The 26,913-nt window shown below is 39.4% G+C and overlaps 1 protein-coding gene and 1 long non-coding RNA gene across 7 annotated transcripts in view; one reads left to right on the top strand and one right to left on the bottom strand.

Annotated features, from left to right (window-relative positions):
• The window catches only part of LOC140623971 (uncharacterized), a 121,756-nt gene extending 111,401 nt beyond the window's left edge, over nucleotides 1-10,355 (bottom strand). For all 6 annotated transcript variants that reach the window (XR_012023541.1, XR_012023537.1, XR_012023538.1 and 3 more), the window contains exons 1-2: nucleotides 10,004-10,355; nucleotides 3,785-3,834 (exon numbers count right to left, since the gene is read on the bottom strand). This is a non-coding gene — a long non-coding RNA (uncharacterized lncRNA). The remainder of the gene's footprint in view (nucleotides 1-3,784; nucleotides 3,835-10,003) is intronic.
• Nucleotides 10,356-10,672: 317 nt separating this feature from the next.
• LOC140623967 (alcohol dehydrogenase class-3) lies at nucleotides 10,673-26,647 on the top strand. The gene is made up of 9 exons (XM_072810751.1): nucleotides 10,673-10,822; nucleotides 14,786-14,887; nucleotides 16,935-17,076; nucleotides 17,809-17,896; nucleotides 22,057-22,276; nucleotides 22,429-22,689; nucleotides 23,292-23,427; nucleotides 26,149-26,287; nucleotides 26,425-26,647. Exons 1-9 carry the CDS (start codon nucleotides 10,811-10,813, stop codon nucleotides 26,447-26,449), a joined length of 1,125 nt encoding a protein of 374 aa, XP_072666852.1. The 5' UTR covers nucleotides 10,673-10,810; the 3' UTR covers nucleotides 26,450-26,647.
• Nucleotides 26,648-26,913: the final 266 nt, after the last annotated feature.

Below are 26,913 nucleotides of genomic sequence, written 5' to 3'. Positions count from 1 at the left end.
CAGACCACAAAAAAAAAAAAAAAAAAAATATTTCAAAATAATGTAGTAACTAAAAGTGTATGTCTTTGCTATATTTCCTTTTTTAATCTGATAGTCTGAATCCATGTTTCATTTATATTAATAAATCCATGGATGATGATACAAGTATATAATAAGGAAAAAATTCTACATTTGGAATAAGGATAGATCCCAGTGAGAACAAATTTCTGCCCCCTTGCATGATGAAGGGAATCCAATGTAAACAATCTGTGACAGAATGGCTTAGATATTATATCATATTGGGGATCCAGGGTTGTTAGACCTTGCTATCAATCTGAGCACTCAGAAGTGGCAGAGCCAGAACACCCTTGATAAGGAATGTTTATGCTGTTGAACCTATGCTCATGCCTATGGGCACTACACGTATAAGCCCACTAAGCAAACACTTGGGGGATTTGCTAAACCATATCCCCAGGCTGGGTCACCTTCTTCACCTGGTAATTAACAATCTCTTCCAAAATCAGACCTTTTGGTGAGATTCACATGGAACACAAATTTTCTCACATACCATGCTCATGTAGTATAAAAGTTCCAGCCACCTATCTGTTCATCAGATTTTCTTATTACCAATCTTATAACCTCATTCCTTCAAGTCCCTGACTATCTGACCAAATCACTAATTACTGCCTAATAATCAATGTAGATTCTTTTCTCAGGCCATTTCATTCTTGTCAAAGAAGACTCAAAGAGATATACATAGGGGCACCCAAGTGGTTCAGTCAGTTAAGCATCTGCCTTCAGCTCACGTCATTCCAGGGTCCTGTGATCAAGCCCTACATTGGGCTCCCTGCTCAGTGGAGCATCTGCTTTTCCCACTCTATCTACCCCTCCTCCCACTCATGCTCTCTTGCTCTCTCTCTCAATTAAATAAATACAATCTTTTAAAAAAAATTTAAAGAGAGATATACATTAACTCTTAAAGTTCTGTATCTCTGTAAGATTTCCCAAATTTACCTCTACCAACTGCCTAAATTTTGTGCAGGGCATTGTAAACCAAGCTGAGATTCTCTTCCTCCTCTATAACCATATAGGAGTGGAAGCAACAGTGGAACAAACTCATTTGCTCAGGCAATTTACTGGGCCTTCAGGATCTGTATGGATACAGTCCTATATACATAACTCCACTTGATAATGCCATCCTCCTGGGGCATGTGCAGGCTTATAATTCTGTAGATCCAATAACACCTAGTTCATGGTGAGAAACTCAAATAGCATGATCACCCAGCATGTCACAGTTAGACATTTTCAATCATAAGCAGGACTAAGGAGAGCATTTCTTTGCTCTAAAACTCTAGGTTCTCCATATAGTTCTACTACTTGAGCCTGTATAGGCTCCATACAACATCTTGCCATAGACACTTAAAAAACAGTCAGTCCATAAAGGAAAGCATCAACGTTGTTCTCATAACAGTCTAGACCAGCTGAACTTCTCTTGCTCTAGGTTCCACTCAAAGCTGGCAGATTTTAGGTCACACTATCACAGGTGAGAGCTGCCCAAAGATGGTGTTGTCCACACTGGCTGCTGACTCATTAGCCATTCCTCACTTCTCTATTACAAAAAGAACCTCAATGTCATTCAAGAAACAGGCAATAATGAACTCAGGGAAGGTGGGAGTCTCCTTCAGCCCCAAGAGTTAAACTAATCCCATTCTCCTTTGCTAGTGACTAAGTTAGGATAGATATATGACTCTGTTCTGTGAGACATAAAAGGAAGTCTATTAGAGGGTTTTGGGGAATAATTTCTCCCTTGATTTAAAAAAAAGGAGAGCTAAAAGGAAGATCTTTTCTTTCCTACCTTTGAGTGTTGTCCTGTAAGGACATGACAGGCTGGAACTGAAGCAGCCATCTTACAACCATGATGGGAAAAACAAACCTGAGCAACTAAACCACATCCCTGACATCACAGAACAACCAGAAGTTACCATTCTCTTTCATTAAACTGTCCAGCACTTTTTCTTTTTTTTTTATTTAAATTCAATTAGCCAACATATAGTATATCACTAGTTTCAGATATAGAGTTCAGTAATTCATCAGTTGTATATAACACCCAGTGCTCATCACATCACGTGGCCTCCTTAATCCCAATCACCCAGTTATACCATCCCCTACCCACCTCCCCTCCAGCAACCCTCAGTTTGTTTCCTATAATTAAGAGTCTCTCATGGTTTGTCTCCCTGATTTCTTCCCTTTTGCTTTCCTTCCCTTCCTCTATGATCCTCTAAGTTATTTCTTATACTCCACATACAAGTGAAACCATATGATAATACTAGAAGCCCTAGCTTCAGCAATCAGACAACAGAAAAATAAATAAATAAATAAATAAATAAATAAATAAATAAATAAATAAATAAAGGCATTCAAATTGGCAAAGACGTAGTCAAACCCTCATTCTTCACGGATGGCATGATACTTCATGGGGAAAACACAAAACTCCAAAATTGATAGAATTCATCCAGGAATTCAGCAACGTGGCAAAATATAATATCAACACAACAGAAATCAGTTGCATTTCTATATGATAATAATGAAACAGAAGAAAAAGAAATTAAGAATTGATCTCATTTATAATTCCACCAAAAACCAGAAGATACCTAGGAATAAATCTAACCAAAGAGGTAAAGGATCTGTACTCTACATGACCACTGATAACTACTGATGCAATCATATTTTTTCCATTTTAAAAAATATTTTATTTAATTTCAACTTGCCAACATATAGTATAACACCCAGTGCTCATCTCATCTGCAATCTGATATTGATACTCTGTGGTGTAGCACCTTTTAGATACTGGATTCCTTCTTGAGAAGAGAATTTCTGTGGGTTTGACAAAGAACCCTCCACCTTACTGGGGATCTCCTATCTACCATTCCTTTATAAGTTGGATTCTTTCCACAACCAGCCAACCAAGATTCTGCCTTCAGCCTTTGACTCCCACCAGGGTCACCTACCTTCACCAGGTGTATCTCACTGGTGAAGTTTCTTTTAAGATCGTCTACAACTATATCCTTTTGCAGGATCCACATGTGGTCCATGGGAAAAAAAACCTGAGTATCTGACTCCACTAAGCTCTGCTCTACTTCATTCTGCCACCAAACAGACTGCTCTAGCCAGTCTCTAGCCTAGTGTGTTTTATTATTTCAGATACCAGATCTTGAGTCTTTCAGCTTCCAGAGAACATATTTCAAGTTTTTTGAGTGGTTTTCTTCTCTTGGCTTCACATGAGAAAGAAGTGCTTCCATCACTCTCACCAGGTGGGAAGGGCATATATAGAACACTGGCAATGCTCCCCAAAGAAATCCTGCCTTGCAATTATTTCTGCCCTTCCTCATGAATCCTTTGCCCTTCCTTACAGAGCTCAGAAACAAGAGAGGAGCTAATGCTGGCAGAAGAAACTGTGTCTTACCATGTCCTACATAAGATAGGGTAGTACCTTGCCTTAGAATGTGGGAGTGATTTTGGTACCTATATTGTTTAGCCTTGAAGTTCTTAGTCAAAACTGAGACAATATGAAAAGTGCCATTTTAATTTTTTTAAAGATTTTATTTATTCATGAGAGAGAGAGAGAGAGAGAGAGAGAAGCAGAGACACAGGCAAAGGGAGAAGCAGGCTCCATGCAGGGAGCCTGACGTGGGACTCAATCCTGGGGCTCCAGGATCACTACCTAGGCTGAAGGCGGCGCTAAACCACTGAGCTACCCGGGCTGCCCCATTTTAATTTCCTATTACCCTTAATCATGAAATTATACCTTGTACTTCTCCAACCTGTCAGGTTTTCCAGAGTCTCCAAAGTTCCTGTCTGGAAAAGATAAGGTCAGGTTACTTACAATAAGGAATAACTTATAATATATGATTACACAAAGAAAATTTACTTCTTTGGGATCATAGAACCACCTGAGAAGTCTCTGCCTCCCGATTCTGAGATTTATTGGTATTGAAAAATAACAGGAAAAATTGCACAACATAATTCAGATCTGTGGCTGCAGATTTGTTATCCATCTTCTCTGTATGCTATGTTTATGTGTATTTCCCAAGAGAAACGGTTTGTTGAGTAGCTTTGGAACCTTAGATTTAACAGAATTAGTACTAGCCACTTCTGGTTCCCTCGTCTAAGGATTCCTTCAATTCAGAAGTTTCCTGTTCCAATTCATAGGGTCTAAAGCAAGGGTTGTCTCTGCCTCTCAACTGGAGTATGTACCCAAGCAATGCCAACTAGAACTGGGCGGGGGCGGTGGGGGGGACAGTTCCTTTGAAAATGCAGAGATATTTATGGCTTCATTAACTCTTCTTTCATTTTATTCAGTACTTACTTTTCTAGCAAAGCTCTATGAAATATGCTTCCACTCCTTTAAATGTTTGACTATGTACACTCACTTGTCTGTTCTAAAACCTAAAATTATGGGTCATTTTCACCTAATGAGTCTTTCAGTTCAAAATAAACTGAACTTTTTTCTTGGAAGTCAGAATCCAATACAAGTGAGCAGTAAACTCATTGTTTACTCTCTTCTGCTAGATGAAACAGAGAGCAATATAGATCAAGAATTTAACTAAATGATGTCCGGAGGTTGATGTTCCCCATTACTTCTATCTTTTGCTGCTATGCCCATTTTGTGATCTGTGTTTGGAAAACATCACCTGTATCTCCTATCTGGTTAAGGTTATTTCTAATCTAGCTAATTCCCTAATAAAACTGAGGGCCTTTGATTTCATCTTGTATCAATTTTTCCTTTTCAAAGAAAGTAGATATGACTTCCACATCTACTTGTAACTCCTGTCTTTTTAAAAAATATATATATTTTATTTTCAGAAGTTTTAGGATTCACAGCAAAACTGAACACAGTTCCCATGTATCAGCTGCCACCACACACAGACACACCTACCCCACTATCACTATGTCACACAATACTGGTACATTTGCTACAGTTATAAACACTGACAAATCATTTATCACCCAAAGTTCACACTCTATGTAGGGTTCACTTTTGGTGTTGTACATTCTATGGATTTTGACAAATGTATAATGACATCTACCATTACAGTATCATAATTTCATTGCCTTAAAAATCTTCTCTACTCCACCTATTCATTCCTCCCTCCCCACTAACCTCTAGCAACTACTGATTTTTTTTTTTTTTTTTTTTACTGTGTCCATGGCTTTGTCTGTTTCAGAATGTTATATTGTTGGAGTTACACAGTATGTAGCTTTTTCAGATTGGCTTCTTTCATTTAGTAATATGCATTTAAGATTCCTCCATGTCTTTTCAGACTTGATAACTCATTCCTTTTCAGCACTTGACAATATTACACTGTCTAGATGAACCACAGTTTATTCACCCATTCACCTACTAAAGGATATTCAGTTGCTTCTAAGTTTCGGCAATTATGAATAGAGCTGCTATAAAATTTGTGCAAATATAAGGCTTCAACTCATGTGGGTAAATATCAAGGAATATGATTGCTGGGTAGTATGGAAATAATATGTTCACTGTCAAACTGTCTTCCAAAGTGTTCATACCATTTTGCATCCCCACCAACTAGGAATGAGAGTTCCTGTTGCATTTGGTACTCTGTTTTGGATTTTGACCAAAGAGTTGTGTAGTAGTATCTTATTGTCTTGATTTTCAACTCCCTAATGACATGTTGAGTACTTTTTCATACTCACTTGCTATATATACATCTTCTTTGATGAGGAATTTGCTCAAATATTTTGCCTTTTTAAAAATTGGGTTGTTAGCTTATTGTTGAGTTTTAAGAGTTCTTTATATATTTTGGAAGACCATCCTTTACCAAACATGCCTTGCAAATATTTTCTCCCAGTCTGTGGCTTGTCCCATTCTCCTGACAAGTTTATTTAATGAAGTCCAGCTTATCAATTATTCCTTTTATGGGTCATACTGTTGGTATATTTAAAAATCATTGCCATACCTAAGGTCATCTAGATTTTCTCTTACGTTATCTTCTAGGAGTTTTATATTTTTGCGTGTACTTCAGGTCTATGATCTATTTTGAGTTAATTTCTCTGAAGGATGAAGGTCTGTATCTAGATTCGTTTTTTTGCAGTGTATATCTAGCTGTTCTGGCATCATTTTTTAAAACACTATTTCTTGTATTGTATATAGCATATTTTCTTTGCTATATTGTCAAAAGTCATTCACTACATTTACATGGATCATTTGTGGACTCTATTCTGTTCTATTGATCTATGTGTCTATTTTTTGCTGATACCACACTGTCTCAATTATTATAGCTTTATAGTAAGAATTGGGTAGTGTTGGGTAGTGTTATTGGGTAGTGTTATTCTCTGAAGTTGGGTAGTGTTATTCTCTGACTTTGCTCTTCTTCTTCAATGTTGGGTTGATTTATTCTGGGTATTTTGCCCCTCCATATAAACTTTAGTCAGTTTGTTGATAACAAAATAACTTGCTGGGATTTTGACTGGGATTGTGTTGAAGAACTGACATATAGGCAATATCAAGTCTTTCTATGGACATGGAATATATCTTCATTTACTTAGTTCTTGTTTGATTTCTTTCATCAGGGTTTTGCAGTTTTCCCCATATAGATATTGTACATATTTTGTTAGGTTTGTACCTAAGTGTTTCTTTTTTTTCACAAGCTAATATAAATAGCCTTGTGTTTTTAATTTCAAATTCCATTTGTTGATTGCTGGTATACAGGAAAGTAATTGACTTTTGTCTATTACCTTGCACCCTACAAACTTGGTATAATTACCAATCAGATATAGGAGCTTTATGTGGATTCTTTCAGTACTTCTACATAGGTAATGATGTCAATTGTGAACAGATAGCTTTATTTCTTCCTTGTCAATCACTATACTTTTTATTTTCTTGTCTTATTGCATTAGCTAGAACTTCCAGTATGATATTGAAAATGAGCGTGAGAGAGGACATCCTTGCCTTGTGCCTGGTCTTGGGAAAAAGCTTATAGTTTCTCTTCGTTAATTATATTGCTAATTGTAGACTTGCTGTAAATGTTCTTTATCAAGTTGAGAAAGTTCTCTTCTATTCCTAGTTTCCTGAGAGTTTTTGTCATGAGTGGGTGTTAGATTTTGTCAGATGCTTTTTTCTCCATCTATTGATATTATCATGGCTTTTCTTCTTTAGTCTGTTGATATGACAGATTATGCTAATTGATTTTCAAATGTTGAACCAGCCTTGCATACATCAAATAAGTCCCACTTGGTCATACCATATAACTCTTCTTATAAATTTGATCCAAATTGATAATATTTTGTTGAGAATTTTGCACCTAGGTTTATGAGATGTTGAGCTGTAGTCTTCTTCTCTTGTAATGATTTTGCCTAAAATTGGTATTAGGGTAATGCTGACATCATATAACTAATTAGTAAATATCTATCTTCCTCTGCTTCTATCTTCTGGAAGAAACTATAGGTAATTGGCATAATCTTTTCCCTTAAACAGTTGGTAGAATTCACCAGTAAACCCATCTGAGCCTAGTGCTTTCTGTTTTGGAAGGTTATTAATTACTGATTCATTTTCTTTAATAGATATAAGCCTATTCAAATAATCCATTTTTTTTCTTTGTGAGTTTTAAAAAGATTGTGTCTTTTAAGGGATTGTCCATTTGATATAGGTTATCAATTCTGTGGGCATACAGTTGTTCACAGTATTACTTTATTATTCTTTGGAGATCCATGATGTCTGTAGTGATGTTCCCTTTTCACTTCTGATGTTAGTAATTTGTACTCCTCTCTTTTTTCTTAATTAGCCTGGCTAGAGGTTTATCAATTTCATTATCTATTCAAAGAACCAGCCTTTGATTTTGCTGAGTTTCTCAACTGATTAATTTTTTTTTAAGATTTTTAATTATTTATGAAGACACACAGAGAGGCAGAGACACAGGCAGGCTACACGCAGGGAGCCCGATGTGGGACTTGATCCTGGGTCTCCAGGATCAGGCCCTGGGCCGAAGGTGGCGCTAAACCGCTGAGCCACCCGGGCTGCCCAACTGATTCATTTTTAATTTCATTGATTTCTACTCTAAGTTTTATTATTTCTTTTCTTCTCTAACTTTGGACTTAATATGTTCTTCTTCTTCTACTTTCCTAATGGAAAATGTAAGAAAATTGATTTTTATCTTCCTTCTTTTCCAATACATACATTCAAAGCTATAAATTTTCCTATAAGCACTGCTTTCACTATATGACACAAATTTTGTTGTGTTTTCGTTTCCATTAGGTTCAAGTAATAAGCCAAAACAAAACCTCCTTCTCATCCTTCCCACTGAGCAACTTGCCCAAGACCCTGTTTCAATTCTGATAGCTGACAGGACAAGCCCTGCACATTCCCTGAAGTTACAAAAGTGTGAGGATCCCCCAATGACTAGATCTCTCTGGAATTAACTCTCAAACTTATCCACAATAAGCCTCCAGCAATTCATCAATTACACTTCATATTTTCCAATACCAATATTGGTTCCTCCAGAGGTAGGTTTCTCTCCAATAAGTTGTGATTCTCTGAATTCACCTGGCTCTCCAATTCTGGCGTCATTGATTTGCCCTGTGATCTCAATTCTCTGACAGATCTAAGACTGCCATAAGCCCTAGTCACCCTTCCAGAGCAGCTGGAATAGAGCTTGGGGAAAGACTATCCACTGGAAAAAGGACAGTCTCTTCAATAAATGGTGCTGGGAAAATTGGACATCCACATGCAGAAGAATGAAACTAGACCATTCTCTTACACCATACACAAAGATTAACTCAAAATGGATGAAAGATCTAAATGTGAGACAAGAATCCATCAGAATCCTAGAGGAGAGGAGGCAACACCCTTTTTGAACTTGGCCACAGCAACTTCTTGCAAGATGCAACTATGAAAGCAAGGGAAACAAGAGCAAAAATGAACTAATGGGACTTCACCAAGATAAAAACCTTTTGCACAGCAAAAGAAACAGTCAACAAAACTAAAAGACAACCTACAGAATGGGAGAAGATATTTGCAAATGACAGATCAGATAAAGGGCTAGTATCCAAGATCTATAAAGAACTTTAAACTGAACAGCAAAGAAAAAAACAATCCAATCGTGAAATGGGCAAAAGACATGAAGAGAAATCTCACAGAGGAAGACATAGACATGGCCAACACGCACATGAGAAAATGCTCCACATCACTTGCCATCAGGGAAATACAAATCAAAACCACAATGAGATACCACCTCACCCCAGTGAGAATGGGGAACATTAACAAGGCAGGAAACCACAAATGTTGGAGACAATGCGGAGAAAAGGGAACCCTCTTACACTGTTGGTGGGAATGTGAACTGGTGCAGCCACTCTGGAAAACTGTGTGGAGGTTCCTCAAAGAGTTAAAAATAGACCTGCCCTACGACCCAGCAATTGCACTGCTGGGGATTTACCCCAAAGATACTGATGCAGTGAAACGCCAGGACACCTGCACCCCGATGTTTCTAGCAGCAATGGCCACGATAGCCAAACTGTGGAAGGAGCCTCGGTGTCCAACGAAAGATGAATGGATAAAGAAGATGTGGTTTATGTATACAATGGAATATTACTCAGCTATTAGAAATGACAAATACCCACCATTTGCTTCAACGTGGATGGAACTGGAGGGTATTATGCTGAGTGAAGTAAGTCAGTCGGAGAAGGACAAACATTATATGGTCTCATTCATTTGGGGAATATAAAAAATAGTGAAAGGGAATAAAGGGGAAAGGAGAGAAAGTGAGTGGGAAAAATCAGAGAGGAGACAGAACATGAGAGACTCATAACTCTGGTAAACGAACTAGGGGTGGTAGAAGGGGAGGTGGGCGGGGGGTGGGGGTGACTGGGTGACGGGCACTGAGGGGGGCACTTGATGGGATGAGCACTGGGTGTTATGCTATATGTTGGCAAATTGAACTCCAATAAAAAAAATACCAAAAAAAAATTTTTTAATGTAATAGAGCCTGGGAAGTTCCCCAAGAAGTACCTCCTTTGTGTCCCCTTTATCACTCTTCTCACAGCTCAGTTTCTCCTCAGTAGAGAGCTCTTCGAAGCGCTAGGTCTTGCAAGGCGGACGAAGCGTGCATTAAGAGCACAAGACGGTACATACAGTCCTCTCCATTCCTCACGTGCTTCCAGTGAAATTCCTGGTTCCTCACCTTCCATATCTCTCCTTCATAAGCCTTTCCTACGCTGCCTGGGCTAAAGTTACAAGAGGAAAAAACCGCTCCCAGACACAGAAGTTTCGCCGCCAGGCGGACGGAGCCAGCAGGTGGAGCCGCCGCCACCGCGCCTCGCGAAAACCTTCCAGCTTCAGAGGCAAAACCCCGTGAGCATGCGCGGACGCGCCGGCAGCGTCAGGCTCAAGCCCCGCCCTTCGCGCCCCTGGCTGGCCACGCACGCCCCGCCCCCAGGCGGCCGGAGGCGGGAGCACGCCGGGAGCACGCCACGCCCACGCCCCGCCCCTGCGCACGCCCCGCCCCCCAGGCGGCCGGAGGCGGGAGCACGCCAGGAGCACGCCACGCCCACGCCCCGCCCCTGCGCACGCCCCGCCCCCCAGGCGGCCGGAGGCGGGAGCACGCCGGGAGCACGCCACGCCCACGCCCCGCCCCTGCGCACGCCCCGCCCCCCAGGCGGCCGGAGGCGGGAGCACGCCAGGAGCACGCCAGGAGCACGCCAGGAGCACGCCCCGCCCACGCCGCGCCCCCTGCGCCGGGCGCACGCCCCGCGCCCGCTTCCAGCTCGGTGCGGCCCACCCCGGATGTCCGCCCCTCACTGACCCGGAGCAGAGGACATGGCGAACCAGGTAGGCCTGGCCGTGCAGCGCGAGCGAGTCCGAGGAGTGAGGGGACAGAGGGGAAGCACAGGATGGAACCGGGGCGCTGACCGCGCGGGGCGGGGCCCGTGGACAGGCGTGAGCTGTGGATCCGAAATGGTGCCTTGGGCGAGCTGCTCTGCGGGAAGGAAGGGAAAGTACCTTTGCTGCGTTGGGCTCCTTTCTGGAAAGCGCTTGGCTGCTTCTGCGGCAGCCGGAGCGGAGTGGGGGTGGGGAGAGCCGGAGCGGGGGGCGGGGGGCGGGGGGGAGTATCCTGGTAGAAGTGGGTTTGGAGCGCTAGAGCCTTTGCAAATTATAAAATAAGTGACTTCCCGGGGGTCATTCTTGCATTTAGCAGAACTACAGCCAGAACCCGTGTTCTCCTAACCCTTAAGGTTGCTGTGCTTCACGATTGTAGTTCATAATTGAACAGTTACGGTGACACCAAAGAATGTATTTGGGGAGGACGCCTAGGTCCCTTTCAGTATTAATATTTTTGAGCACTTAAGGTACCAGGAGTTTATGTCCTCTTTTAACCCTCCCGTGACACTTCTGCGAGGTATTATCCCCATTTTACAGAACAAATATTGAAGCCTAGGGGTTGAGAGTGCTTAGTGGTCACATTAAGATAATCAAGATTCCGATCCAGGTCCGTCCCTGTGCCAGGAACTATTCCAGGTTCCTGAAATACGCATTGACGATAAAGAAAGCCAGAAATAAGAGAATAACGCGAATAAGCCATCTAAAGTCGTTTAGTGTTTTAATGTTTTGCAAACTTGAGAAATTTTCCAGAAAGACTTATGGCCTTGAATGCTGAAGTTGAAAAGAAATGGTAGGCTCTAGACGATCTTTTAGACTTAACAAATTTGCAAGTTGTTTTTCCTTATTACCAAATGCCTTTGTTCGGAGGTGAAAAATTATAATCCTGTGATAGTTCAGATGCTGACGTAGGGCAATTGCCTGTGGATTTAGAGTGGAGCTTTGTTTTACTTAGAATTGTCATTGAAAGAAAGAGGTTAATCTTTCAGCATTCCTGAAAATGGGGCAAAGGGGCACAAAAATCTAGATTATGGGTGAATTACAGTACAATAAGGTATTTTAAGAGAGAGACCATGCTCCCATAACTTTTTACAACATAATTATTCCTGTTGCTTAAATTCTGTAGGATACATGACTATCCTGAATTTGACCTTTTGGGACTTTGTTTTGAGACTTATGGTACATTGAGTTGAAAACAGATTCAAATGCAATATCTGAATTTTCTTACCATCGGATTTAATACCTGAACTTTAATTGTAAAAGCAATAATTTCCAGCCCTACCAGTTTACACAAGCTGCTCATCTCTCTAGGTAGTCCAACTCTCCTTGCATTCACACCTTTTGTTCTACTGCTACTAATAAATATTGACTCGTTTTTGCAAAGCTACACTATGCCAAGGACTCCATTAGGGACTATACATACTCGTTTTCATTTACTTCTCACAATAGCTTTTTGTAATTGTAGGTGTTTTGTCACTGTTTGTAACTAACACTCATCCTTTTGTATCCTAGTTATAAGTGAAATCCACCCACCAAAGTTAACTCTTTCTCCACTTTGTGCATTCTGTAGCATTTTATGCCTCTCCCTTTAACTTATACTTGCTGGAACTGCTGACTTTCAAGTCTGTCTCCTATAAACCCAACAGTTTGCAACCTTTTTTCTGTCAACACATTTCATAAGCATTATCTGAACTAATCAAAGCTTTAGGGGTTTGTGGGGGAGGGGTGGTAAAATAGGTGAAGGAGATTAAGAGGGTCAAACTTCCACTTATAAAATAAAGAAGTCAGAAGGATGTAAAAGTACAGCTTTGGGAATAAAATCAATAATATTGCAATAACTTTGTATGGTGACAGATGGATAAGCAGATCTACTGTGGTGATCATTTTTTTATGTACTTAAACATCAAATCAAGGGTGCCTGGGTGGCTCAGTCGGTTAAGCATCTGCCTTCTGCTCAGGTCATGATCCCAGGGGCCTGAGATGAAGCAAGCCCTGTGTAGGGCTCCCTGCTCAGTGGGGAGCCTGCTTCTCCCTCTACACTCCCCCTGCTTGTGCTCTTGCTCTGTCAAATAAATAAAATCTTAAAAATAAATAAATAAACATCAAATCACTATGTTGTATACCTGAAACTAATATAATATTCTATGTTAACTATGTTTCAATTAAAAAAAATTTTTTTTTTTAACTCTCCTCATTTACACTTGATTCTCTGGTAAAGGAGAAATGTACTGACTAGAATTTCTAACAATACTATGCTACAGAAATATGATACAAGTCCCATATGGAATTTTTACTTTTCTAGTAGTCACATTAAAAGTGGATAAAGGGGATCCCTGGGTGGCTCAGCGGTTTAGCGCCTGCCTTTGGCCCAGGGCGTGATCCTAGAGTCCCGAGATCGAGTCCCGCATCGGGCTCCAGGCATGGAGCCTGCTTCTCCCTCCTCCTGTGTCTCTGCCTCTCTCTCTCTCTCTCTCTCTCTTTATGTCTATTATGAATAAAGAAATAAAATTTTTTTAAAAAGTGGATACAAACTTACTCCATAATACAGCAATCCACCCCCATCCACAGTTTCAGTTACCCAAGGTCAACTGCCATCCAGAAGCAGGTGATCTTCCTTCTGATCTATTGTCAGAAGGTCAGTCGATAGTAGTCTAACACTGCATCACAATGGCTACATCACTCATTTCACTTCACTTCACACTTCACCTCGTGTAGGCATTTTATCACCTCACATCATCACAAGAAGGGTGAGTACATACAGTACAATAAGGTATTTTAAGAGAGAAACCATACTCACATAACTTTTTACAATATAATTGCTCTATTTTATTATTGTTAATATCTTACTGTACCTAATTTATAAATTAAACTTTATCATAAGTATGTTTGTATAGTTTCAGACATCTGCTGAGAGTTTGATAATGTATCCTTCTCAGATAAGGAAGAACTACTGTATTCAAGTTACTATCCTGACATATAATTCATATTCTTTAAATATTGAAATACTTTTCCTTTTTTTTTTTTTTTTTTTTTTTTACTAAGTCTTCATAATCTGGGTAACTTTTACACTTACAGTTTGTATCAGTATAGACTGGCCATTTTCTAAGTGCAATAGCCACACATGGCAATTGGCTACTATGTGGTATAGCACAGTTAAAAGGGGTAGATACAGTGTTTTTTTTTAAGGTTTTATTTATTTATTCATGAGAGACACAGATTGAGAGAGAGAGAGAGGCAAAGATGCAGGCAGAGGGAGAAGCAGGCTCCATGCAAGGAGCCTGATGCGGGACTTAATCCCGGATCCCGGGATCATGCCCTGAGCCAAAGGCAGACACCCAACTGCTGAGCCACCAAGGCATCCCAAAAGGGGTAGATAGAGTATTTTAAAATTCCCCCATTCTGATGCTCTTTATGCTTCTTCCCACTTTGCAGGTTTGTACTAAACCAGTATTAACTTAAGCCATCCTTAGCCAAAGGAATACCGTAGGGTACATGTTAAGCATTCAGATTCCCTGGATCTCATGCCAGACCTACTAAATCGGATTGTCTTGGAACCTGTATTTTTGACATGCTCCTGCTTATGTATTGTAGAAGGTCATTAAATATTTAACAATAAAATTTCTTAACCAAAAGAGGCTTTTATATATGGCAATGTGGTCATCTCCATTAAATTTTTTAGTGAACAAAAATAAAAAAAAAAATAAAAAATAAAAAAAATTTTTTAGTGAACATTGTTTAAGTGAAACCTAAAAATATGCAAAACAGTTCTCCATATCACTTTGAGGTGTAGAGTTTTTTATGATTGTGTGATACACTTTTTAAGATTAGCATTCATCAGGATCTAAACTAACTAATAAGTAGTGTGTTATTAGTGCAGGAGGATAAACGACTTGTTCTCTTTTTTCCCCATTTCAGGTTATCAAGTGTAAGGCTGCAGTTGCCTGGGAGGCAGGAAAGCCTCTCTCTATAGAAGAGGTAGAGGTGGCACCCCCAAAGGCTCATGAAGTTCGAATTAAGGTAATGATACATCTAAGGCTCTGGAAAAGAAGACTTACAATTAGGTCTCTGGGTAAATGAGTCCTCTGAGGATAAATCCCAAAGGCCAGTGTCAAGGAGAAGGCATTGAAAGTCATCCAGCCTTAGAATCACAACATCCTCCTCTTATTTTACCCCCTTCGCTTTTGCAGCACTCCTCTCCATCTTTTTAGCTTTGATATTGAGCTCAGCAGTATTTCCCATGGATCACTGGATTACTGCAATTTATCATCTGTAACCTGTGTTTAAGAAGCCTTTGTAAGCTAGTCCTCTTTCTGCCTGTTCTATAACTTAAAATGTGTGATGGCACATTAGAAACAAAAGAAGAAATGATCTTCAGTTTTGTTAGAGGAGATTTCAAATAAGATTTGGAAAGAGGCTCCTGATTTGACTGGAGCAAGAAGCAAGTGAAGAGAAATATATATGTGTGTGTGTGTGTGTGTGTGTGTGTATTTATATAAGTATATATGTATACAGATATACATATATTAAAATATCTATATATAAAATAGATATAAATATATAAATATTTATAAATGCATACACACACACACACACACACAAAGAAAGAAAAAAGAAAGCAAGCTTAGAGAGCTCTAAAATGTACTGAGCTTTGCAGACAAGGTCTGTGTTCAGGGGATCCATAAGTCTAATGCTTCTCAACCTCTGTTGTGGCAGAGAAAGCCTCTCCAGAGGCTACCCCTAGAGAGGGGGATATTGCACAAGGCAGCCAACTGGGTATTTTTAGCATTCTACTCTGTACTTGTTTTGATATAAAACTAATATTCTAGAAAAAATAAACTCTTTCTTGCTGTGAATTAGAGTATACTTTCCCTATCCCACCTCCAAATGCTCATGCTCCTGTGCATCAAATATTAGGTTGAGAAGCCCAGGGCCAAAAAGTTTTCAGGATCCTTTTCAACCCACACACAGGAATCTGCAGTTTTATAAAGTTTATACATTTTTCTTTAAATTTAGAAGTTAACCTGATTGTGATTATGCCACTGAAAAAGAAAATGTGTCCTGTGATGTACTAAGATGAGCTGAATGGAACATGTCGTCTTCTCTGGGAAACTACTAACAAATAGCAAAAAAAATGTTACCTTATAAGCAGGTGGTATATAGGTGAGAAAGAAGCATAAATATAAATACTCCAAGACTTTTTTTCTGTGCTTTTAGTGGTTTAGAAAGATGAGTCACTTAAAAGCAGAAAGATGAGAATAAAGGGCTGTTTAAGTAAAAGTTATGTGTGGCTGCTAAAAGGGGAGTTGGTTTCATTAAAAGCTCTGAATTTTGGCCCCAAATAAGCAGGCTGTCAGATTTCAGAGGTAGTCCGTACCTTCTTAGAAGTTGCATTTGTCAGGGCACCTGGGTGGCTCAGTCAGTTAATTAAGTGTCTGACTCTCGGTTTCAGCTCCGGTCTTGATCTCAGGGTTGTGAGATGCAGCCCCAAGTGAGGCTGAGTGAGTGTGGAGTCTGGTTGAGATTCTCTCTTCCTCTCTCTCTGCCTCTCCCATTCGTGTGCTCTTTCTCTCTCTCTCTCTCTCTCTCTCTCTCCCCCTCCCCCCCCTCCCCCCTCCCTCCCTCCCTCCCTCTCAAAATAAAATATATGGGGGAAAAAGAAGAAAAGAAATCACATTTGTCAACAGGGAGGAGGCTTCACAGCAGTGAAGTGAGCCCCACCTGCTTTGTACACCAGTCATATTCCCCTCCACACCTGGAGGCTCGGTGCCCATAAAATCCCCTTGTTTACCTGCTCTTGCTAGCATGAACTGAAAAGGAGATAGATGTACCATTTTTTTGCATATAAATACACCATTATTTTTATGTTTCACTTAAAAATTCTGCCAATTCTAATTGTTCAGATACCGTAGATGACAAGCACGTGCTGATTTTAAAGAGGTTAAAATACCAAAGAAATGTATCTCAGAATCAATGAAATACACTATTAAAAATGCCTTTCCTTTGGCCTGTATCTCACTCTGAATTGCGTGTAAACACACTTAAATGGTCTCTAATATCCTGTTAGATTATTGCCACTGCAGTTTGCCACACCGATGCCTACACCCTGAGTGGGGCTGATCCTGAAGGAAGTTTTCCAGTGATCCTGGGACATGAAGGTGCTGGAATTGTGGAAAGTGTTGGCGAAGGAGTTACTAAGCTGAAAGCAGGTAAGGGGATATTTGAACCACTTAATTTTATAATTTCAAGTTATTTCTGCAAGGAAATTATATTTCCAATAAGCTATACACCGTTTCTTCATGAACAAGTTATCACTTGAGTCTTTGTCAAGAAGGAAATTACTCCTTATCTGGGAAGCCACAAATATTTGAGAGCTTTTTTCATATTCTGTGACTACTGTTCATCTAGAATTATTTAAGTATATTTCCAAAACCAGTTTTGATCAATTAAACAAGAATTTTTAAAGATCCATCAGTAAGTCAGTATTTTGAAGTTCGTGGCCTTGTTCTTCAGTTGCAATTTTAAGAGCTTCATTTCGGGATCCCTGGGTGGCGCAGCGGTTTGGCGCCTGCCTTTGGCCCAGGGCGCGATCCTGGAGACCCAGGATCGAATCCCACATCAGGCTCCCGGTGCATGGAGCCTGCTTCTCCCTCTGCCTGTGTCTCTGCCTCTCTCTCTCTCTCTCTGTGACTATCATAAATAAATAAAAATTAAAAAAAAAAAAAATTTAAGAGCTTCATTTCAATCAAAATTTTGAACTTGTATTTCTTCCGTAGCCAGACAGTGTCTGAATGATGTTGTGTAGGTAGAGTTCTAAGTTGAAGTTCTTAACTTTGCCAAGTCACATGAGTTGAGAGGAATGGGTATTTGCCGGGGCTGATGTATCCATTTAGAAACAGATGCTCCCTATTCAAGATAATGTCTTTGCGTTTGTTTCCCAGGTGACACTGTCATCCCACTTTACATCCCACAGTGTGGAGAATGCAAATTTTGTCTAAATCCTAAAACAAACCTTTGCCAGAAGATAAGGTTAGTATCTTTGTTACTTTATTCTTAAAATAATAAGTAATTGTGTGGCAGTCTACATGAATTATTTCATTCCAGCTTTATGGCTGCCTCGCTTTCACTGGTATCACCATTTTCATAGATTAGAAAATTAAGACTCAGAAATTAAGTGGCTTACCCAGTATCATAACTATTAGATAAAACAATTTTCTGAACCATTCTCCTTCCATAACTCTAGGCTAAATTCACCAAAATAACTGTTAAGGAGGGGCATACTTATGAAATTAAATGAAATCATTTTTATGGGCCATTTTATTGTCCATGAAATCGAAGTAATAAAACTCATAAGGTTATTAGGAAAACTACAAGAGATAACATAACCCCTTGACACAGAAAAGGTGGTTTTATTGTAGTAAGATAACAGCACTTAAAGAACCACAACTTTGAGGCAATTTAAGATCTCCGTGCATTCACCTTTTTTCTTCTTATTGAGGTAGAACATATGTATTAAAGTACTTAGTCTATAAATCTGAAGTGTACAGCTCAATGAATTATTATGTGTATTCGTACCTAATGGTATAACCCCTCAGATCAAGATAGAGAACCCTTCCAGAACCCTACAAAGTTACTCATATCCCTTCCATGTCAGTACCTGCCTCCCTCAAGGGAACCACTGTTCTGATTTCTTTTGCTACGGGACTTCATATATATATAGAATCACATACCATGTGTTCTTTTGTCTGGTTTCTTTCTTTCATAATGTCTGTGAGATGTATCCAGGTTGCTGTGTGCATCAGTTCTTTTTGTAACTCTGTCATATTTCATTCCAGATATTTATCTGTTTATTCATTTATCTGTATTTATTCTCTTTTTGATGACAGTTAAGTTGCTCCCTAAATGTTTGGAGCTATTGTGATTCATGCTGCTCTGAATGTTCCTGTGCATATCTCTTGGTGGATATATGTACTACTTTGTCTGGGGTCTTTTCCTAGGATTGGAATTGCTAAATGTAATACTGTGATTTCATTTAGATGACCAAATGTATATCTCTCATATGTATTTGGTTTTCTGCCATGGTTTCTGGCTCATAGCTACTAAAAGCCTTGAACTTTCCCATGTTATTTGTTATAAAGGTGCCTTTGTCATATTAGTGAAGGTGACCTTTGGAAAACTTAGGAACCCTATGGATGGCCTGGCCTTTGGTAGGGGAAAAGGGTATATTGAGGCTGAATCAGCCAATGGCCAATATAGTCAATGATGACTATAACTAAGCTTCCATAAAACCCCAAAAGGACTGGGTTCAGAGAGGTTGGGGCAGGTAAACACATGGAGACTGAGGAGACTGACATACCTAGAGAGCGTGTGGAAGCTCCTCAGCTTTTCCCCATACCTCCTGTGCATCTCTTCATCTGGCTGTTGATTCATATTTTTTATCATATCCATTAATAACATAAGTGTTTCTATGAGTACCATGAGCCGCTCTAGGAAATTAAAAGAACCTAAGGAAGCAGTCTTTGGAACCTCCAATCTGTAGCTGGTGGGTCAGAAGCATGGGTAACATGGGGTACCTGGGTGGCTCATTTGGTTGAGCCTCTGACTCTTGGTTTCAATTCAGGTCAGAGGGTCAAGCCCTGTGTTGGGCTCTGCACTTGGTTGGCACCAAGTCTGTTTGAGATTCTCGGCCTCTCCCTTCCCCTCCTCCCTCAGCTCATGTGCACACATGCTCATGTGTGCACTCTCTCTCTCTCTCTCAAATAAATAAAATCTTAAACACACACACACACACACACACAACAGCCTAGAACTTGCAACTGGCTTCTGAAGTGGAGGGTAGGGGGCAGTCTTCTAGGACTGAGCCCTTAACCTGGAATATGATACTATCTCCGGGTAGCTGGTGTTGGAATTGAGTTAAATTCTCAGACACCCTGCTGGTGTCCAAGAATTGTTCAGTGTTGTGTTTGAGGGAAACCCCACATACACACACACACACACACACACACACACACACACACATTGGAATTGGGTCCATGACCTAGAAGAGTGAGTCATATGTGGAAGATCCATGTGTTCTTACATTTGTTTTCTAGTGCCATTGACAAAAATAGTTTTTATTTTTGTGAAACAAGATTCCATTTATTTTATAACATAAGTCCAGTTGGTTTTGGCAAAGCTGGAACCAAAATAAGTCTTGTTTTGAAAGATGATTTTTTTTTTAAGATTTTATTTATTGATTGATGAGAGAGAACGAGAGAGAGGCAAAGACATGGGGAGAGGGAGAAGCAGGCTCCATGCAGGAAGCCCCGATGCAGGACTTGATCCTGGGACTCTAGGATCACACCCTGAGCCAAAGGCAGACACTCAACCACTGAGCCATCCCTGAAAGAGAATTTTCTAACACTGTCTAAAATCTTGGGACCTATCAAGTATAATAATGGTAATGGGCTTTTTGTGGCTGTCTGTAGCCTTTTAGAGGGACAGGTCCTTTCAAAGCATAAATCGTATCCCATGTCACTTTTTGTTTGAGAAAATTCCTCTGGGACAGAAGTGATTTCTTACATTAAGGAAGGCTAACCAAACTTAAGTTGCTCTCTTAAAGATGTAACAGTTATTTATGGTAGGGCTTTGTCACATAGTTGTTTTTGTTTCTAGTCACATATTTCTCTCAAAGGAAAACCATTATTTCTCCTGTGTATTTGTTTATTATGTGTATTCCAAAAGACTAGCCTAAGAATGTACATCAAGTTATAGTGCATTAATTTTACTAAAAATAACATATTTATTAAGCACCCTGTGCTAGGCATAATGCTTTATGTAACACCTCATTTGATTTCTATAGCAATCTATAAGTAAGATAGGATTATTTCTCTCCATTTTCTAGTGAGGAAACTAAGGCACCAAGGTTAACTAACTGGCCCAAGATCACAGAGGATTTTGACCCAACACTGTTTGACTTTAGGGCCTATACTCCTAAGCAGGATGTTACATTACCTATCTATTTAGAATATCAAAAACAATTTTTGGTACCATTTATCATACGGTTGCCTTTGTGAGGTTTTTTCATCCTTCATTAGCATTACCAACTATATAGGCCAATAAACAAAGTGAAGAGAAAGAGAAGGGAACCTGAATCCTAGAGGATTATTTTGAAAAGATGCCTCCTAAAGATCTAACTTAGCCAATGTGGCTATTTTCATCACCTAATCTGCATAATGGCTCATAATCTGTTTGTGTAGATTCTGGTTTTGGCTCTATGCTTTAAGTTATATATGTTCACAGTTTCATGATGGAATTTTAAAATTACTTCATCTGATCCATAAGTTGTATCTATTAAATTTATTTCAATACCCAACAGTAAGATCCAGAAGGATATCAAATGTTGGAAAAGATATGTAAGGTTAAAAGTCTTTTGTAAGTTTCTCTAATAAGGTATTGCTGAAAGGTGCTAAATTATTAACACATTAGAAATTAGACTTTGGGGGGGCACCTGGGTGGTGCATTCAGTTAAGTATTCAACTCTTGGTTTCAGCTCAGGTTGTGATCTTTCAGGGTCATGAGATTGAGCCTCCTGTCAGGCTTAACTCAGAAGAGCCTGCTTGAGATTCTGTCTCACTCTGCCCCTCCTGCTCATGCCCACATGTGCTCTCTTGTGATCTCATGCTCTCTCTAAAATAAATAAATCTTGAAAGAAAAAAAATAAAGGTGGGGTGCCTGGGTGACTCAGTTGGTTAAACTTCTGCTTTCGGCTCAGGTCATGATCCCAGCATCCTGGGATCGAGCCCCATATTGGGCTCGTTGCTCAGTAGGAAGTCTGCTTCTTGTTCTCCCTCTGTCCCTGGCTTGTGCTTACTTTCTCACTCCCTGTTTCTCACATAAAATTAAAAGAAAGAAAGAGAGAGAGAGAGAGAAAGAAAGAGAGAGAGAGAGATAGAGAAAGAAAGAAAAAGAAAGAAGAGAAAGAGAGAAAGAGAGAAAGAAAGAAAGAAAGAAGGAAAGAAAGAAAGAAAGAAAGAAAGAAAGAAAGAAAGAAAGAAAGAAAGAAAGAAAGAAAGAAAGAAGAAAGAAAGAAATTAGACTTTGGGTCTTAGCATAATTTTCTATCTACGTGTCATTTAAAACTGATTTCTTTTTCCTGTGCATTTTGGGAAACCTGATTTTACCCTTTTTCCTTTTTTTATTTTCCTTAGAGTTACACAGGGGAAAGGATTAATGCCAGATGGTACTAGCAGATTTACTTGCAAAGGAAAGACAATTTTACATTATATGGGAACCAGCACATTTTCTGAATATACAGTTGTGGCTGATATCTCTGTTGCTAAAATTGATCCTTTAGCACCTTTGGATAAAGTCTGCCTTCTCGGTTGTGGCATTTCAACTGGTTATGGTGCTGCTCTGAACACTGCCAAGGTAAGAGATTGGTCTGGATTTTAGTTTCTGCCTTCTAATTTGATACAACAGAGCTTTGCTAGAATAATGCAGTGGACCCAGTCTATAAGAAACCTGGTGATGTCCTTGACAACTTGTGCAATGAGTACCTCATAGACTGTCTTTACTATTAGGTGGAGCCTGGCTCTACTTGTGCCGTCTTTGGCCTAGGAGGAGTTGGATTGGCGACTATCATGGGCTGTAAAGTGGCTGGTGCATCCCGGATCATTGGTGTGGACATCAATAAAGATAAATTCTCAAGGGCCAAGGAGTTTGGAGCCTCTGAATGTATTAACCCCCAGGACTTTAGTAAACCCATCCAGGAAGTGCTCATTGAAATGACTGACGGGGGAGTGGACTATTCCTTTGAGTGTATTGGTAACGTGAAAGTCATGGTAAGTATGTTTTGCTTTATTCCTTTATTTTTTCTCTAGCTTTATTGTAATAATAGAGCATATAATAAATATACAAAATATGTGTTAATTGACTGTTTCTGGTAAGGCTTCCAGTCAACTGTAGGCTATTAGCTAAATTTGGGGGGGGAATCAAATGTTCTTTATGAATTTTCAACTAGGTAGGGGGTCGACCCCCCCAACCCCTGTTTATTGTCCAGAGGTCAGCTGTACATCCACTTTACTAACTTCGAGCAACAACTTCTTTAAACTTCAGTTTCCTCTTGTGTAAAATGCAAACAGTAATAACCTCTACCTGACAACAAAGTAGATACTCAGCAGGAGTAGTATTCTCCATCTGCTTCCTTTATTAAAGATATTAGAATTTTGAACTAGGATTTACTTTAAAAACTAGACAGCAAATAAAAGCTTTAAATTGTTCCATTTTGTGCTAACATGGTAGCCAGGTTAATAAATTTGTTAAGTACCTGTTAAAACTGTTGAATGAAATTACATTTAATGTAATATCTCCCCCGAAGATATTTTACTGATATTCTCAGCAAAATGCACTGACTTCTGTGATTTGGTCCTATCCCTGCCTGCAGAGAGCTGCGCTAGAGGCCTGCCACAAAGGCTGGGGTGTCAGCGTCATAGTTGGAGTAGCTGCTTCAGGTGAAGAAATCGCCACTCGTCCATTTCAGCTGGTAACAGGGCGCGTATGGAAAGGCACTGCCTTTGGAGGTAATTTAGTGAGTGAACACATTTTCTCTTTTGTTATTTCCATTGGCAGAATTTTAATCCCAGGCTGATTTTTTGTTTGTTTGTTTGTTTTAACAAGAATGTTCCCGTCTCATCATAAGTTGTGTGTATAGTTTTTTTTGTTTGTTTGTTTGTTTGCAGGGGAGGGTGTTTCACATTGAGTCAGTATTTACTCCTGGAGCTGAGGAGATGTTCAACTTCCTCTGAAGTACAAGATCACTTTTTACACACAAATCAGTATCCTGTTGATGAGGAAATAGTTGGGGTAGGGCAGGAGTGAGAAGTTGGTTCCAGGGTACACTAACAACAGTGTCAATCACACTGTTACACTGTGGACTTAAATAGGTTATTGGCATTTCTCCCATTTTTCCAGACTGCAGTTTTTGTTGGATATGATTATATCTCTTTTCTACATAGTACTGATTTCACCAATAACCAATACAAAGCCTTAAACTGAAAGTACTATATTAGACAAAACCTTACAACACAATTGAAAAGCTGCCAGACTGATCATTTTGCCAGACTGATCATTTTTCCCTTTTGTGATCCTAAAAAAGTACATGGTGGTTTGGGGTTGCCTAACTACTGGTAGAATGCTGAGAAACATTTTCCATCTTTTTTGTGGTTGCTTAGCTAGGAAGCACAAATCATGCTTCTATATCTCAACAACTATAATTGAATGAAATTTCAAGTTTTTACAAGTTTTTAAGACTATATATAAAAATCACATAAGTTTTTAATACTCTGTATTTAACAAAGTATCACTTACAATCATCATCCTCATATATTTTTTTCATCATCCTCATATCCACTTTTTTTGAAGGTCAGAGGAAAAGATCAGGAAGTAGGAGGGGTTTGGCCAAAGTTTTCTGACTTATTACTATAGAATTCATCATAAAAATGTCACAGACTCCCTGGGTGGCTCAGTTGGTTAAGTATCCGACTCTTCCTTTCAGCTCAGGTCATGATCTCAGGGTCTTGAGATTGAGCCCCATGTCAGGCTCAGCATGGAGTCTGCTTGAGTTTCTCTCCCTCTCCTTCTGCCCCTCTCCAACGCATATGTGTGGGTGTGGGTGTGCACACACACCTGCACACTCTCTCTGAAATAAATAAAACCCTTAAAAAAAAAGAATTCCTTAAAAAAAAAAAAAAAGCCAAGCTGACCAAGCCTGCCTTTCCAACTAGATGTATGCCTCACTTATTTTAGAATAGAGTTTTAAAGCCACACATCTTTCTCAGGTCCTTATCTATATCTTAAAGGGCCTTCTGAGCCTGAGAGACTGAGCGAGATGATCCTAACCTCTCACTGAAGCCTCATCCTCCCAGCACATGGTGGTTGGGAAGTAAGCTGGAGCATTGGGGCCAATGGGTGTTGTTAAAATATGACCCACAGATGGAAATAGAACTTTTGGTGTAGAGAATAGTGGTGACTGTACTTGTCTTGGTTACCAGGAGATTTAAAGCAGAAAGAAAGGGGCACCTGGCTGGCTCAGTGGGTAGAACATGTGACATTTGATCTTGGGGTCATGAGTTCAAGTCCCATGTTGGGTGTAGAGCCTACTTTAAATAAATAAAAATAATTTTTTAATAAAAGGAGAGAGGGGCAGCCCGGGTGGCTCAGTGGTTTAGCGCCGCCTTAAAGACCCAGGATCGAGTCCCCCGTCGGGCTCCCTGCATGGAGCCTGCTTCACCCTCTGCCTGTGTCTCTGCCTCTCTCTCCCTCTCTGTGTGTGTCTCATAAATAAATAAAATATTTTAAAAAAAAAAGGAGAGAGAAAAAGCCCCACAATCTGTAGGGGAAGAATAATTGGTAGAGGCATAAGGATAGAGATTTGGATAAAGGCTTAAAAGAGGTTTTAGATAAGCTACAAAGTGTACCTGGGTACCTGGGTGGTTCAGTCAGATAAGTGTGCCTTCAGTTCAGGCCATGATGATTGCAGGGTCCGAGGATCCATCTCCTCTGTTTGGAGCTCTCCACTCAGTGGGGGGTCTGCTTCTCTCTCTGACCCTCCCCCTGCTCTTGTGCTCACATGCTCACTCACACGCTCTCTCAAATAACTAAAAGAAAAAAAATTTTAAGTGTCCCTGGTTTAAAAGGTAGGAAGGCTTTTTTATTGATTTATTGCTTCTTTCAATACAAGTGAAAGATTGGAGTATTTTTGTTTAAAATCTTAAATAGCTAAAAATTTCCCACTTTCGTTTTCAGTTTCACAGTTTTCTAGGGTTAGATGCTATCCTAATTTCATTGTTGAATTTAAAACCAAAGAAATAAAGTCACATATCACATCACTTTTATTCTTTCCTTTTATGACTATAGAAATCTTTGCTGCTGTGGACCTAGATAGGTTTATTCTAAGACTTCCAGTTCTATCCTGGATAGTTTAAAACTTAGTCTCAATTGGCTAAGCTATTAATGAGATTTTATTTATTTATTTATTTATTTATTTATTTATTTATTTATTTTTAATGAGATTTTAGTAAATCTTAATACAGTAAAAGAGAAGTACTCAAAAGGCATTTACCGTTTTCTTTTTTAAAGACGTGTATTAAATTATTTCTCCTTTGTATATGCTGATTTTGAAGTTTTTCATTCCTCTTTAATTCATGAAAACATTTAATCTCTTTAATGTCTGTCAGCCACTAAGCAATAAATATACTATAAAGATTTGTTGAGTGCATTAATAGACATATGATTTCTTTTAGGATGGAAGAGTGTGGAAAGTGTCCCAAAGTTGGTGTCTGAATATATGTCCAGAAAGATAAAAGTTGATGAATTTGTGACTCACAGTCTGTCTTTTGACCAAATTAATGAAGCCTTTGACCTGTTGCATGCAGGAAAGAGGTAAGCTTCCTCTTTAGGTATATATTATAAAACATAGTAATGATTTAGGGTTCATAGAGGAAGGGTAAAAAAAATTTGTTTTAGTGGTCTTAAAAGATAGCAGTTAAAAACCTCTTTATTGCTTCCTTCTCTTACAGCATTCGGACTGTTGTAAAGCTTTAAATTCAACAGAGAACACATTTCCATCCTTGTACTGAAGTCTTGTGGTCCACCTGGAACAGCCAGACAAGTAGCTCTTCTAAGTTCACAGTCTCTTAGACCTTTTCTACTACTACTTTTAGAGTAACCTTCTCTAGGGAATAATATTTTTTGTATAATTCATAAATCTCTAATCAAGGACAAGGCTAATACAGTCATAAATCTGTTTTCTGAACTCTCCTTCACATGAATAATTGCCAACCCATTAAGGAATATTCTAACATAATAAAAGTAATTTCTGCATATGTCTAGGCTTTGTCCTCTTGTTTTATGCTGAATTCATTCTCATGGTTCCTATCCCCATAATCTTCATTCTTTAAAGGAAAGCTATAGGAAACAGAGCAGTGATATCTGAACCATGCCACCTTCCATCCTCAGCAATGTTTGCTTAACTTTTAAGAGCCTCTGGCCCATTTACTAAAGAACAA

This window comes from Canis lupus, chromosome 33 (assembly GCF_048164855.1).
Source record: "Canis lupus baileyi chromosome 33, mCanLup2.hap1, whole genome shotgun sequence".
NCBI classification, from domain to species: domain Eukaryota; kingdom Metazoa; phylum Chordata; class Mammalia; order Carnivora; family Canidae; genus Canis; species Canis lupus.
Note: the sequence above shows the minus strand (reverse complement) of the source record. Positions and strands in the feature narration are given on the sequence as shown.

What these genes read in the sequence shown, in the direction of transcription:
- LOC140623967 (XM_072810751.1), top strand. An exon ending in CTCATGAAGTTCGAATTAAG is followed by an intron (nt 14,888 to 16,934) that starts GTAATGATACAT and finishes ATATCCTGTTAG; the next exon opens with ATTATTGCCACTGCAGTTTG. An exon ending in GAAAGGCACTGCCTTTGGAG is followed by an intron (nt 23,428 to 26,148) that starts GTAATTTAGTGA and finishes GATTTCTTTTAG; the next exon opens with GATGGAAGAGTGTGGAAAGT.